Source organism: Lepidochelys kempii, chromosome 8, assembly GCF_965140285.1.
Source record: "Lepidochelys kempii isolate rLepKem1 chromosome 8, rLepKem1.hap1, whole genome shotgun sequence".
In the NCBI taxonomy this organism is placed as follows: domain Eukaryota; kingdom Metazoa; phylum Chordata; order Testudines; family Cheloniidae; genus Lepidochelys; species Lepidochelys kempii.
In genome coordinates, this window is record NC_136387.1 from 8,336,628 (window position 1) to 8,351,806 (window position 15,179).

The 15,179-nt window shown below is 43.3% G+C and overlaps 2 protein-coding genes across 2 annotated transcripts in view; both read left to right on the top strand.

Moving 5' to 3' along the window:
- ADAMTS2 (ADAM metallopeptidase with thrombospondin type 1 motif 2) overlaps positions 1–15,179 on the top strand; it is a 258,738-nt gene that overhangs the window by 101,737 nt on the left and 141,822 nt on the right. The gene's annotated exons all lie outside the window — the stretch shown is intronic.
- MSANTD5 (Myb/SANT DNA binding domain containing 5) lies at positions 8,448–10,171 on the top strand. The gene is made up of 2 exons (XM_073355405.2): positions 8,448–9,086; positions 9,675–10,171. Exons 1-2 carry the CDS (start codon positions 8,510–8,512, stop codon positions 9,824–9,826), a joined length of 729 nt encoding a protein of 242 aa, XP_073211506.1. The 5' UTR covers positions 8,448–8,509; the 3' UTR covers positions 9,827–10,171.

Below are 15,179 nucleotides of genomic sequence, written 5' to 3' on the forward strand. Positions count from 1 at the left end.
CTGGTGAGCCTAACTTCAGTACCAGGCAAATTGGTTGAAACTACAGTAAAGAACAGAATTATCAGACACATAATAAATATGCCATGTTGAGGAAGAGTCAACATGGCTTTTGTACAGGGAGATTATGCCTCACCAATCTATCAGAATTCTTTGAGGGAGTCAATAAATATGGACAAGGGTGATCCAGTTGATATAGTATATTTGGACTTTCTCTCACCAAAGGCTCTTAAGCAAAGTAAGCAGTCATAAGTTAACAGGGAAGGCCCTCTTATGGATCAGTAATTGATTAAAAGATAGGAAATAATGGAGAGAGGTAAATAGTGGGGTCCCCCAAGGATCTGTACTGAGATCTATGCTGTTCAATTTATTCATGAATGTTCTGGAAAAGAGATAAACCTTGAGGTTAGCAGGTGGGCCTGTTTGGTTCAAGTTCAGGATCAACCACCAGTGTCTGTGGGGATGGCTGCGATACCTGCCCTCCTCTAACCCAGTGCAGAAACTCCACGAGAGCAAGGCTCATTCCCAATCCCATCTGCTAATATCCAGTTACATTGTGGTGGGGAAGTGTAGGGATTTTGGGGCCCTATGCTGACATAGCTGTAGGGGCTGAGGGCATTTTCCTCCCTCAGCGCGTATGGTGTATTAGATAGCCACTCCCCCCATGTTTGGTTTTGGGGGCCATGTTCTCCAAACTTCAATAAATATTGAGGGAGAGAAACATATGGCAATTTAGATTTAACTAAACAAAAGATGGAAAAGTAAAATGTACAGTAAATAAAGTTATAAAAAGTTAAATGATGGTTCTTGTAGGTTTCGAAGATAATATTTCAGAGAAAAGCTCTTCCATCATAGTTCATCAGACTGTCAGTGCTATTGGTTTACTATAGCATTCAAATTACTTTTAAAAAACAAAATGCACATTTGTTTTGTAATTCTTGGGACTGCCTGAAATGATACATAAATTGGCTGAGAATTGGCTGGTTGCCATTTTAATTTAAAGAAACTATGCCAGTTACCTTTGCAAAGGAATTGTTCCATTAGAAAACTGAAGTTCCTCCAAATCCAATCAATATTTCCTTTCAGTGTGTGCCCCGAATGATTAATTACTGTTCTCTTATTTTGCAGTCAGTAAGGCAGCTGTGACCATTTTTTTTTGTCTCCTTCCTACATCATATGTGTATGATAAATATGTCTGTCTTTCTCTTGTCTTTGATTGTCTCTGAATTTCACTCTGCTGATTCACATTGCTTCTCTGGAGAGAGATGGATTGATTATTCAGTTGCGATTCAACTTTTGAATAAGACGCAGGGTTATGCCCTTATGAAGAACAAGTCTCCAGGAACTGTTGTTAGGCCATTGGATGTCACTCTTGCTAACTGCAGATGTGGCTGATGAAGCATGTCTTTGCTAGCATAAGAAAATATGTATCTTGAAGTAGTTTTAACATGAAGCTTTTGGATAGTCTTAGAGATGTCTCTTTTCATAGCTCAAACAGCATTCTTTAACATGCTGATCTGTGTTGTCATAATTCTTTTCGTACATGCAGTGAAAATGTATCTGTGATGCTGACTTTTCTAAAAACATTCTGTCTCGCCCGTTAAACAGTGTCTGTATATCAGTGGTCTCCAGACTGTGGAGTATGCTTGCAAGGGGCGGCATGGAGGAACATTTGGGTCAGGGGGGTGCACGGTGGGGCCTGCGCCAGCCCACACTGGGGGCCAGGAGGGAGCACCACCCAGTCCCGCTCTGCCCCCAGACGCAGTTCCACTCCGCCCCCTGCCCAGCTCCAGCCACAGCTCTCCTCGATCCCCAGCCCAGCTCTGCCCTCATTCCCTCTTTGCTCACAGGCCAGCTCTGCCTCTAGCCCCAGCTTCTTCCCCATCCCCAGTTTTGCCCCTAGCTCTGCTTTCAGCCCAAGCTCCTCTGCTGAGCCCAACCGCGCAATAATGGCGGTGGGGGGTGCGGATAGAATCCATTACTGGTAAGGGGGAAGCATGACAGGAAACGTTTGGGCACACAGCATTTAACAGGATCACGCCTATATTTATTTAAATATTATCTTTACTTAAGTATTGGCAGTCTGCCCATATAACATATCAGTAACTGACTTAAAAATAAAATTCAGTTCATTCTTCATTGATGAATTCACTTTAAATTCTCTGAACTAAATTAAAACAATATGATAGATCAGAATATTCTTAAGTGTTTTTGCAAAAACCTTACAGCTGGAGTTGGATGTTACTAAATGTACAAAGTTGCTAAATATAACAACATGAAAATTAAGCCTGTTATTTCTTTATATGATAACAGTTTCCCAGTCCTGAAATCTATAAAATGTTTGCATGACCCATTAATGAAAACATATGGGAAGTTCTCTGCTCTTTTCACCATTCTTTTCTTTTAAGTTCCTTAGCATTAGTGGCGTGTGAAATTCCAAGTTGTATTAAACTACGCCATGTTATGCATGCTCATATTTGCATTTATGTTTTGGAGGCAAAACATTATTTAAATTGAGGTTTTGGGGAATGTTTTTGTTTATAGGCTCATCACTATGATATCAGCTCACCTCCCAGGAATTAATTTTATCCTCACAACACCCCTATGAAGTAAAGAATTATTTATTAACGGATGGCCTAAGAGAGACCAAATGCTTTTTAAAAAAAAAAATAGTACAGTAAAATGTATTTGTACAGCCGGCCAATGTTTAACGTTGATTTCTGCTGCTAAAGGCCCACTATAGAACCTGAAGAGCAGCAGTTCCCAGGTCAAATCTCTGGATTCTCTCTCTTTTTGCTATTTAGCTTTTAGTTTCCCAGAGTTTGTAATCAGATTCAGAATAATTTATTTATATTCCGCGTTCCCATTGTCTAACCAACCAAGTATTAGGTCGGTCAGCAGTGATGCCAAAGGCCTGCTATATCTTGGCTAGTCTGGTGCAGTTAGAAAAGAACCTTGGGTCTCTGAAAGATTCAACTATTCCATTTTGTCAATGAAAAATGTCCTGTAGTCCATATCTTTGTTTGGAAAATGGGTTCTGAAACTCAGGATCTAAGAATGTAGCTAGCATGCATTATTTGCTATTTTGTTCCATGGTAGCAGTTCTTGATCAGTGTGAAAATTGTCAAGCATTGTATTTAATAATTATGAGCATGACTGTGTTCTGGGGTTGCTCTTATTTTTTACCACTTTTTTTTTCCCCCAGCAAATGGATGAGTGGGATAATTTGACTTAACAATGCTGTTTCTGCATTAACTTGTTTAGCAACCCATACATAATTTCAGGATATAAAAACAAATGTTCCATTGTGGTCTGTTGGGTTAGAATGGATTTCAAGGAATTAAATTCTCCTTTCCTAGGAACTGACCATGATCTCAGCCCAGTTTCACACCTATGAAAATCCAATAAAAGTTAATGGAGTTCTTCCTGGCTTATTCCAGTGTAAGTGAGGTCGGAATCTCTGGTCCCATGTACAATTTGGGCATTAACTGATGGTTTGAGTACAGGCAAGCTGATAATAAATATATAGGTCATTCAGTTGTATGTTGCCTGGCTGATATTGTAAATTGCAGGGGTTGTATTTGGCAACTGGTACTGTTTGACAAAGAAAATGGGCCCAATTCTGCAAACCTTTACTCCTGAGAGTAGCTCTTACTCCTGTGAGTTGTCCCACTGAAGTAAGTGAAAGTACTCATGTGAGTAAAGGCTAATCATGTGTAAGCTTTTGCAAAATCAACCTCTGTGTTCAGAGATACTAGGCAGAATAACAGCTGGTGTGTGTCTGTTAAATGAGGTCTTGTAGTAGAGACCTGACAAACATTTCAAGCATTTGGTGGTGGCAGAAATGGGTATAAATCTTGTCTACTGACCTTGATAATGACTGTAAAGTGGTGACCATGCTAAAAACTCTAGGCATGATCAAATTAAAGCAATGGGCAAACTAAGAGCTGTGAATGAAACAGGCGTCCTTAATGCTCATGTCATATTTCTGTCATTGCTTGAGAAAGAAAAGCCACATGTGAGGCCCTGTGAAGTGATCCAAGCACAAGTAAGATATTTCCAGCTGGTTTTGAATATTCTCAGCTGTGGGTTTGTTTGCAGGAAATGTGCTACTTGGAGCCCAGCCATGTTTAAAAAAAACAAACCAAAAACCCATGATTGTGCTGCTGGTCTCTCTCTTTGCTTTCTGCAAATGGTGGTGACTGTCAGGGCAAATGCCAGGCCCTCAAGCAGAGTTAGAAATAATAACTACGGAGCTAATTCCATTGTCTGTGGGAGAGGAAGCTCCTGTATGAAATTGTTTTGCTGCTAACATGCTGATTGCTAGTATAATGAATGAGTGTTGAGGCTCTAGGCTTCTTTGGAGTACCAGCTTATTAAACTCTGAGCTGGGGGTGGATAGGCAGCCAGCAGGGCTTGAACCCTGGGCAACTGAAGAGAAGCTGCCTTCTTGGAGCCAAGACATGAGATGTCACTCCAAAATTGAGTAGGTTTCTGAAGTAGATGGGCGGGGGTTCATTTGTGATAGTTAATATTGGCACTAATGACGCCGCGTTGCAGGATATCTCACACATAGTAGATGACTTTAGGGGACTCAGAAGCGTGCTGAAGAAGACAAATGTCCAAGCGATCGTCTCTGAGATCCTTCTGTCCCAGGAGTGAAGGAAAGCAGAAGTTAGAAGATTCTGGAGGTGAGCCACTGGCTAAGTAGGTAGTGTAGGGTAGAAGACTTTGGTGTCGGGGAACACCCATCCACCTTCAATAGGAAGAGGGTGCTGTATAGTTTGGAGGCCTTCACTCCAGTAGAAGGGGAACCAATTCATAGGGACAGGCTGGCTAGAATAGTCAGGAGAGAGTTAAACTAATGGCAAAAAGGAAGGGTAAAAAGAGGGAAGGTCTGAGCACAAAATTGAGATGTTGAAAACAAAATTAACCAAGGCATGAAAGGAGATGAAGAGAAGAAGTTATTGAATTGCTTGTACACAAATGCTAGGAACTTGGGTAACAAACAAGAAGAATTGGAATGTCTCGTTTATGAGCATAAATTTGATCTAGTTGGTGGGATGATTTGCATGGTTGGAATGTTAAAATCAATGGTTATGATCTAGTCAGGAAGGATCGAGTAGGAAAAAGGGGAGGAGGAGTGCCACTCTGTCAAAAATGGCACACCTGTTTCCGAGTCACTGATAACTCAGAAGAAAATGATCTTGAATACTTATGGATCAATGTCCTAACAGATAAAGCACAAGACAGTGTGTTAGTTGGTGTCTGCTACTGCAAACTATCAAATCATACTGGGGAACAGGATGACCACCTTTTTAGGCACCTATCAATAGTGTGTTGGAAAAAAAGCTATGTCATCATGGGGGACTTCCATCTGAGTGACGTATGCCTGGAGATCTCATGCTTCCAGTGCTAAAACATCCTTGGAATTTCTAAACATTTTAGATGACAGTTTCCTGAGTCAAATAGTGTTGCAGCCAACATAGCAAATTCTTTATTAGACCTTTGTCCTAACAGATAAAGAAGAACCGATCACAGAACTAAAAATTGATAGGTTTGGTACAAGTGATCAAGATTGGATCACATTTTTAATGTGCAAAGAGAATAAAGTCTAGACCAGTAATATATATATATATATATCTTGGTGCTTTAATAGGACCAATTTCACAAAGCTGAGAACAATTATGAATCAAATCAGCTGGGAGGAAGAAATTAATCAGAAAAATGTGAATGATAATTGGGAATCATTTAAGAAAACCTTGCTAGATGCCCAAAAAGTCACAATCCCACAACAGAGGAAGAAGGCTGTGCTGGTTTAAAAAAAAAAAAAAAAAAAAAGGACCTAGTTTAGAGTGGAAGTGAAGGCATCTATAAAGAAAAATCTATATAACAAATAGAAGAAAGGGGAAGTTGATAGTAATGAATATAAATAAGAAGTTAGGAATCTGAAGACAATTGATATGGGAAGTGCAAAGGGACACAAGAGGAAATCTATGGCCAGCAGAGTTAAGGACAGTACAAAGAAGTTTTTTAACTATATTCGGAACAGAAAGAATCCTCACAGTGGTATTGCTCCATCAATAGATGGAAATGGTAGAATTATCAATAATAATGCAGAAAAGGCAGAAGTGTTCAATACATATTTCTGTTCTGTAGTTGGGAAAGAACAGATGATAAAGTCTTATCATATGGTGATAACGTTCTTTCCATTCTGCTGGTAGGTCTGGCAGATGTTAAGCAGAAGCTACTATAGTCAGACATTTTTAGATCAGCAGGTCCAGATAACTTGCCTCCAAGAGTTTTAAAAGAGCTGGCTTAAGAGTTCACTGGATCATTAATGCTGATTTTCAGTAAGTCTTGGAGTACTGGGGAAGTCCAGAAGATTGGAAGAAAGCTAATGTTGTGCCTATTTTTACAAAGGGTAAATGGGATAACCCAGATAATTATAGGGTCGTCAGACTGACATAGATCCCTGGCAAGAAAATAGAGCAGCTCAATAAGGAATTAAAGGAGGGTAATATAATTAATGCAAATCAACATGAGCTAATGGAAAATAGATCCTGTCAAACTAATTTGATATTTTTTTTGAGATTACAAACTTAGCTGATAAAAGAAATAGTGTTGATGTAACATACTTAGACTTTTAGAACGTGTTTGACTTGGTACCACATGACATTTTGATTAAAAACTAGAACAATATAAAATTAACATGGGACACATTAAATGGATTAAATGCTGGCTAACTAGGTCTCAAAATGTAATTGTAAATGGGGAGTCCTTCTGGAGCGGATGTGTTTCCTGTTGGCTCCCACAGGGATCAGTTCTGCCTTACACTATTTAACATTTTTATCATTGATATGAAAGAAAACATAAAATAATCACTGATAAAGTTTGCAGATGACGCAAAAATTGGGGGAGTGGTAAATAACAATTCAGAGTGATCTTCATCACTTGGTAAACTGGGCGCAAGCAAACAATATGTGTTTTAATACGGCTAATGTAAATGTATATATCTACGAACAAAGAACGTAGGCCATACTTACATGATGGGGGGACTCTATCCTGGGAAGCAGTGACTCTGAAAAAGATTTGGGGAACCTGGTGGATAATCAGCTGAACATGAGCTCATAGTGTGATGGTGTAGCCAAAAGAGTAATGCGATCCTGGGATGCATAAGCGGGAATCTTGAGTAGGTGTAGAAAGGTTATTTTACCTCTATATTTGGCCCTGGTGTGCCCATTGCTGGAATATTGTATCCCATTCTGGTGCCCAGAGTTCAAGAAGGATGTTGATAAATTGGAGAGGGTTCAGAGAAGAGCCGGGAGAATGATTAAAGGATTAGAAAACATGCCTTTTAATAATTAAATTCAAAGAGCTCAATATATTTAGTTTAGCAAAGAGACGCTTAAGGTGTGACTTGATTACAATCTGTAAGTTTCTACATGGGGAACAAATATTTAACAACAAGCTCTTTGATCTAGTAGAGACAGGTATAACATGATCCAATGGCTGGAAGTTGAAGGTAGACAAATTCAAACTGGAAATAAGGTGTACATTTTTAACAGTGAGGGTAATTAATCATAGGAACAGTTTACCAAGGGTCATAGTGGATTTTCCATCACTGCAAAAAGAACATGAGTACCTGTGGCACCTTAGAGACTAACAAATTTATTAGTTCATAAGCTTTTGTGGGCTACAGCCCACTTCATTGGATGCATAGAATGGAACATATAGTAAGATAGATATAGATAGATAGATATACACACAGATAAATTGGAAGTTACCATGCAAACTGTGAGAGGCTAATTAGTTAAGATGAGCTATTATCAGCAGGAGAAAAAAACTTTTGTAGTGATAATCACTGATAACTTTTAAATCAAGATTCAATGTTTGTCTAAAAGATCTGCTCTAAGAATTATTTTGGAGAAGTTCTAGGGCCTGTGTTATACAGCAGGTCAGAGTAGGTGAGCACAATGGTCCCTTCTGGCTTAAAAATCTATGAACCCAGGACCATCAGAGCTAAAACACAATTTCTACTGCTTGAGCTAAAGGAATATTTATGCCATTGGGGATAAGAAACAACTATTGATTGCTGTAGTAGTTTCATGTCCCCAATGGCAGGCTATCCATATAGCAGAAACACAACACACTTAGCCCTGGTCTACACTAGGACTTTAGGTCAAATTTAGCAGCGTTAAATCTATGTAAACCTGCACCCGTCCACACGATGAAGCCCTTTATTTCGACTTAAAGGGCTCTTAAAATCGATTTCCTCACTCCACTCCTTACAAGTGGATTAGCGCTTAAATCGGCCTTGCCGGGTCGAATTTGGGGTACTGTGGACACAATTAGACGGTATTGGCCTCCAGGAGCTATCCCAGAGTGCTCCATTGTGACCGCTCTGGACAGCACTCTCAACTCAGATGCACTGGCCAGGTAGACAGGAAAAGAACCACAAACTTTTGAATCTCATTTCCTGTTTGGCCAGCGTTGCAAGCTGCAGGTGACCATGCAGAGCTCATCAGCAGAGGTGACCATGATGGAGTCCCAGAATCGCAAAAGAGCTCCAGCATGGACTGAACAGGAGGTACGGGATCTGATCGCTGTATGGGGAGAGGAATCCGTGCTATCAGAACTCCGTTCCAATTTTCGAAATGCCAAAACCTTTGTCAAAATCTCCCAGGGCATGAAGGACAGAGGGCATAACAGGGACCCGAAGCAGTGCCGTGTGAAACTTAAGGAGCTGAGGCAAGCCTACCAGAAAACCAGAGAGGCGAATGGCCACTCTGGGTCAGAGCCCCAAACATGCCGCTTCTATGATGAGCTGCATGCCATTTTAGGGGGTTCAGCCACCACTGCCCCAGCCGTGTTGTTTGACTCCTTCAATGGAGATAGATGCAACACGGAAGCAGGTTTTGGGGACAAAGAAGATGATGATGAGGTTGTAGATAGCTCACAGCAAGCAAGCGGAGAAACCGGTTTTCCCGACAGCCAGGAACTGTTTCTCACCCTGGACCTGGAGCCAGTTCCCCCCAAACCCACCCAAGGCTGCCTCCTGGACCCGGCAGGCGGAGAAGGGACCTCCGGTGAGTGTACCTTTTAAAATACTATACATGGTTTAAAAGCAAGCATGTGAAAGGATTAATTTGCCCTGGCATTCGTGGCTCTCCTGGATGTACTCCCAAAGCCTTTGCAAAAGGTTTCTGGGGAGGGCAGCCTTATTGCGTCCTCCATGGTAGGACACTTTACCACTCCAGGCCAGTAACACGTACTCGGAAATCATTGTAGAACAAAGCATTGCAGTGTATGTTTGCTGGCGTTCAAACAACATCCGTTCTTTATCTCTCTGTGTTATCCTCAGGAGAGTGAGATATCATTCATGGTCACCTGGTTGAAATAGGGTGCTTTTCTTCAGGGGACACTCAGAGGTGCCCGTTCCTGCTGGGCTGTTTGCCTGTGGCTGAACAGAAATGTTCCCCCCTGTTAGCCACAGGGAGGGGGGAGGGTTGAGGGGGTAGCCACGTGGTGGGGGGAGGCAAAATGCGACCTTGTAACGAAAGCACATGTGCTATGTATGTAATGTTAACAGCAAGGTTTACCCTGAAAGGGTGTAGCCACTGTTTTATAAAATGTGTCTTTTTAAATACCTCTGTCCCTTTTTTTTTCTCCACCAGCTGCATGTGTTTCAATGATCACAGGATCTTCTCCTTCCCAGAGGCTAGTGAAGATTAGAAAGAAAAAAAACGCACTCGTGATGAAATGTTCTCTGAGCTCATGCTGTCCTCCCACACTGACAGAGCACAGACGAATGCATGGAGGCAAATAATGTCAGAGTGCAGGAAAGCACAAAATGACTGGGAGGAGAGGTGGCGGGCTGAAGAGAGTAAGTGGTGGGCTGAAGACAGGGCTGAAGCTCAAATGTGGCGGCAGCGTGATGAGAGGAGGCAGGATTCAATGCTGAGGCTGCTGGAGGATCAAACCAGTATGCTCCAGTGTATGGTTGAGCTGCAGCAAAGGCAGCTGAGGCACAGACTGCCACTACAGCCCCTGTGTAACCAACCACCCTCCTCCCCAAGTTCCATAGCCTCCTCACCAGACGCCCAAGAACGCAGTGGGGGGGCCTCCAGCCAACCAGCCACTCCACCACAGAGGATTGCCCAAAAAACAGAAGGCTGGCATTCAATAAATTTTAAAGTTGTAAACTTTTAAAGTGCTGTGTGGCATTTTCCTTCCCTCCACCACCACTCCTCCTGGGCTACCTTGGTAGTCATCCCCCTATTTGTGTGATGAATGAATAAAGAATGCATGAATGTGAAGCAACAATGACTTTATTGCCTCTGCAAGCGGTGATCGAAGGAAGGAGGGGCGGGTGGTTAGCTTACAGGGAAGTAGAGTGAACCAAGGGGCGGGGGGTTTCATCAAGGAGAAACAAACAGAACTTTCACACCATAGCCTGGCCAGTCATGAAACTGGTTTTCAAAGCTTCTCTGATGCGCACCGCGCCCTCCTGTGCTCTTCTAACCGCCCTGGTGTCTGGCTGCGCGTAACCAGCAGCCAGACGATTTGCCTCAACCTCCCACCCCGCCATAAACATCTCCCCCTTACTCTCACAGATATTGTGGAGCACACAGCAAGCAGTAATAACAGTGGGAATATTGGTTTCGCTGAGGTCTAAGCGAGTCAGTAAACTGTACCAGCGCGCCTTTAAACGTCCAAATGCACATTCTACCACCGTTCTGCACTTGCTCAGCCTGTAGTTGAACAGCTCCTGACTACTGTCCAGGCTGCCTGTGTACGGCTTCATGAGCCATGGCATTAAGGGGTAGGCTGGGTCCCCAAGGATAACTATAGGCATTTCAACATCCCCAACGGTTATTTTCTGGTCTGGGAATAAAGTCCCTTCCTGCAGCTTTTGAAACAGACCAGAGTTCCTGAAGATGTGAGTGTCATGTACCTTTCCCGGCCATCCCACGCTGATGTTGGTGAAACGTCCCTTGTGATCCACCAGAGCTTGCAGCACTATCGAAAAGTACCCCTTGCGGTTTATGTACTCGGCAGCTTGGTGCTCCGGTGCCAAGATAGGGATATGGGTTCCGTCTATGGCCCCACCACAGTTAGGGAATCCTATTGCAGCAAAGCCATCCACTATGACCTGCACATTTCCCAGGGTCACTACCCTTGATATCAGCAGATCTTTGATTGCGTGGGCTACTTGCATCACAGCAGCCCCCACAGTAGATTTGCCCACTCCAAATTGATTCCCAACTGACCGGTAGCTGTCTGGCGTTGCAAGCTTCCACAGGGCTATCACACTCGCTTCTCAACTGTGAGGGCTGCTCTCATCTTGGTATTCATGCACTTCAGGGCAGGGGAAAGCAAGTCACAAAGTTCCATGAAAGTGCCCTTACGCATGTGAAAATTTCGCAGCCACTGGGAATCGTCCCAGACCTGCAACACTATGCGGTCCCACCAGTCTGTGCTTGTTTCCTGAGCCCAGAATCGACGTTCCACCGCATGAACCTGCCCCATTAGCACCATGATGCATGCATTGTCAGGGCCCATGCTTTCAGAGAAATCTGTGTCCATGTCCTGATCACTCACATGACCGCGCTGACGTCGCCTCCTTGCACGGTATCGCTCTGCCAGGTTCTGGTGCTGCATATACTGCTGGATAATGCGTGTGGTGTTTAATGTGTTCCTAATTGCCAAAGTGAGCTGAGCGGCCTCCATGCGTGCCTTGGTATGGCGTCCACACAGAAAAAAGGCGCGGAACGATTGTCTGCCATTGCTCTGACGGAGAGAGGGGCAACTGACGGCATGGCTTACAGGGTTGGCTTACAGGGAATTAAAATCAACAAAGGGGGTGGCTTTACATCAATGAGTATTTCAGGCAGGACTTCACGGAGGGTTCCAGTAAGAAATGGTGCACCTAAGTAATTGTTCTTATTGGAACAAGCAGGTTGGTCTGGCCTCTGATTGATACATGGCTAGATTTACCTCGCTGCACCTTCTCTGTGAGTGACTGCAGTGTGACCTAGAGGAATGAGTCCCTTAGACAGGGAGTGGGGGGAAGCAAATGAGTACAAAACAAATCTGGTCTATTTCTCGTTTTGATCCACTCCATCTATCTTTTACATCTTTGGCTGGCAGCAGACGGTGCAGAAGGACTGCAAGCCATCCACATCTCATGGCTGCTCGGCAGAAGATGGTGCAGTAGGACTGCTAGCCATCCTCATCTCTTGCCTGCCAGGCAGAAGATGGTACAATAGGACTGCTAGCAATCCATAGCACCTGCCTGCTCACCATAAGATGGTTCAATAGGACTGACTGCAGGACTAAAGAGAATGACCTGATCAAGTCACTCCAAATTTAGTCCCTGCGCCCATGTCGGACATGATGATGATGGCTACCAGTCGTACTGTACCATCTGCTGCCACAAGGCAATGGGTTGATGCTGCTGTGTAGCAATGCAGTGCCACGTCTGCCAGCACCCAGGAGACATACGGTGACGGTTACCTGAGCGGGCTCCATGCTTGCTGTGGTATGGCGTCTGCACAGGTAACTCAAGAAAAAAGGCGCGAAACGATTGTCTGCTGCTGCTTTCATGGGGGGAGGGAACGAGGGCCTGACGATATGTACCCAGAACCACCCGCGACAATGTTTTAGCCCCATCAGGCATTGGGATCTCAACCCAGAATTCCAATGGGCAGCGGAGACTGCGGGAACTGTGGGATAGCTACCCACAGTGCAACGCTCCGGAAGTCGACGCTTGCCTTGGTACTGTGGAAGCACTCTGCCGAGTTAATGCACTTAGAGCATTTTCTGTGGGGACAAACACACTCGAATATATAAAACCGATTTCTAAAAAAACGACTTCTATAAATTTGACCTAATTTCGTAGTGTAGACATACCCTTAGGCAGTTTTTATACAAATCCCCTTTCAGGGGAAGCTCATCCCAAATTTCTGAGATCCAGAGGAGTTCCACTGTCCGTATAGGCCACCATTTTGTAATGATTCCCCTCTACCAATGGTCTTAGCAGATCTTAGTTCCAAAGCATGGATCTCTCTTTTAACTCAAGTCAAATTGACTCTCATAGCTGGTAGTAGTAGTAAGCCTTTCTCCTCTTTGTGGACCAGAGACACAATACATGTTGCAAGCTGCTGGGTTCCCACCCAGTGCAGTAGCACTTTAGGTTTGCCTCCTTCCCCTTCTCCTCCTCATGTGCTGCTGGACCAGCTTTTGAGACTGGTGGGTGCTCCTGCAGGCTCCTAAAGTGCTTACACAGTAGCAAAGAGATTAGTATGCTCTGCAGGCCTGTGTGGCGGCGGTTGGGGAAATGGCCCCACCATCCTAATATGCCTCTTTGGGACAGCTCATACCAACAGAATGCACTGTCCAACAGGGAGAAGATTGGGAAGGTCCTTGTGCAACCCACTAGTAAGTGTGTGATATGTGCCTGGTCCACAGAGGATGAGAGTATGTAACAGGCCCCAGATTCAGAGCTGCTTCTTTAGCTCGAACTGTAGAGTTGTACTTTAGTTCTGGAGGCTCCTGGTTTCATCCCTGGTATGTTGGACAAGCTGATGGCTGTCACATTTGCACCCTGACTCCTGCTTGTGCACCTGTGAAGCATCTGGCCCTTGAAGAGATTTCACAAAATAGGTTCTGGGTAGCAGGGTCCAACACATATGGCTCCCTGTAGCCACTGTATAGCGTTTCCTCATTTACTTCCTTTTTGAACTCCCTACACAAGGTGTCGGGCTGCCTGGGCTTATTTAGGGTAAGAACAGCCTCAATGTAAAATGCAGTTACGATCAATGCTATTACACACAATGAAGAGCAAAAGCTCCCTTTTTCCAGCATTTCCCTGAAATCCCAGGCTGCTGGGTTTAGGTAGCAAGAGAAATGCAGGAATGGAAATATGCCAGTAACTTGTCTGATGTAATATCCACTTTGCTTGGCCTTGTAGCAAATCAGGTGCTTCCTGACTTTTGTATGTGTGTCTAGCCCAAGAAATGGAAATGAGGAAGTTTTGACTGGTACAGACATAAGATGCTTAATAACTAAATAAATAATTCTAAACCGTAAACTGTGTGGGATTGATCTGAGCTAGGTCTATTTCTTGTATCACCTGATCTGCTTTACCCTCCCTATTTAGCAGATGCAGGTTATTTTGTATGGACTTTGTATGGGGGAAAAAGTGAATCTAAATCAAGCATAATACAGCATTGAAAATGCAAGCTTCTTCTCTTCCAACATTTTGCAGTTAAAACAGTAGAAGATACTTAAAACAAGGCGAGCCTATATTATTATAATCTGTGCATCATAATAATACCTGACTCTTATATAGTACTTATAACAATGATTTTGCTAAATGACCATGTTTGCTAAAAGTTAATAATTACATTTTTTGTAATTTACTGATAAAATATACTTACAAACTTTAAAATGTACTTTCAGCTATTTATATGGCAATTGTAAAATGAATTTACCTGTAGAGTCCCACTTAGTTAGTGTGCACGTTTCTGGATGTCCCCAAGTGCATGTATGTAGGAGCTGCTACCAGCAGTCAGAGTTTGAAATGACTTGTCTTGTTTGGATGTAAACCTCAGGAATCACGTTACCTGAAATTTCCATCCAAAATGTTTGAAATATATTCTTTTGCAGGTCTGACTGTCAGAGTGTAACTGACTCTTGGCTAGATGAATCACTGTTTTGTTTATGAAGTGCTTTCATTACTGGATCTCAAACAGTTATACAGATGTTACAGCATGTTATGATGTTCAACCAGGAAGTTGTAAATTCGCATGGAGGCAACTGTTACAATACTCTGCCATTTCACTATAGACTTGCACTGTTAATCTTATACATAGTCTGACACCATAATCATTGTCTCCACAGATCTGCACTAATCTAGCCTGGGCTCTGTATTATCATGGAAACTTCCATGCCATAATGAGAATAAGTCACGCCCTTTACCCTAGTGGGTCTGGGCGTTGGGCTGTATTGTCAGGGTTGGGGTGGACAAGCAGGGCTAACACACCTTAGGAAATTGACTCAGACTCTGCTGGGTTGTCCCCAGTGACCATGGAGGGATTCCTTTCATTGGCTGACTGACCCAAGAGTGGCCCTATAGGGAGAAGCACCGCTACACACAAGGTGGAGAGAGTTTAATA

What these genes read in the sequence shown, in the direction of transcription:
- MSANTD5 (XM_073355405.2), top strand. Translation starts at nt 8,510, where the DNA reads ATGCAGAGCTCATCAGCAGAGGTGACCATGATGGAGTCCCAGAATCGC. An exon ending in AGGCGGAGAAGGGACCTCCG is followed by an intron (nt 9,087 to 9,674) that starts GTGAGTGTACCT and finishes TTTCTCCACCAG; the next exon opens with CTGCATGTGTTTCAATGATC.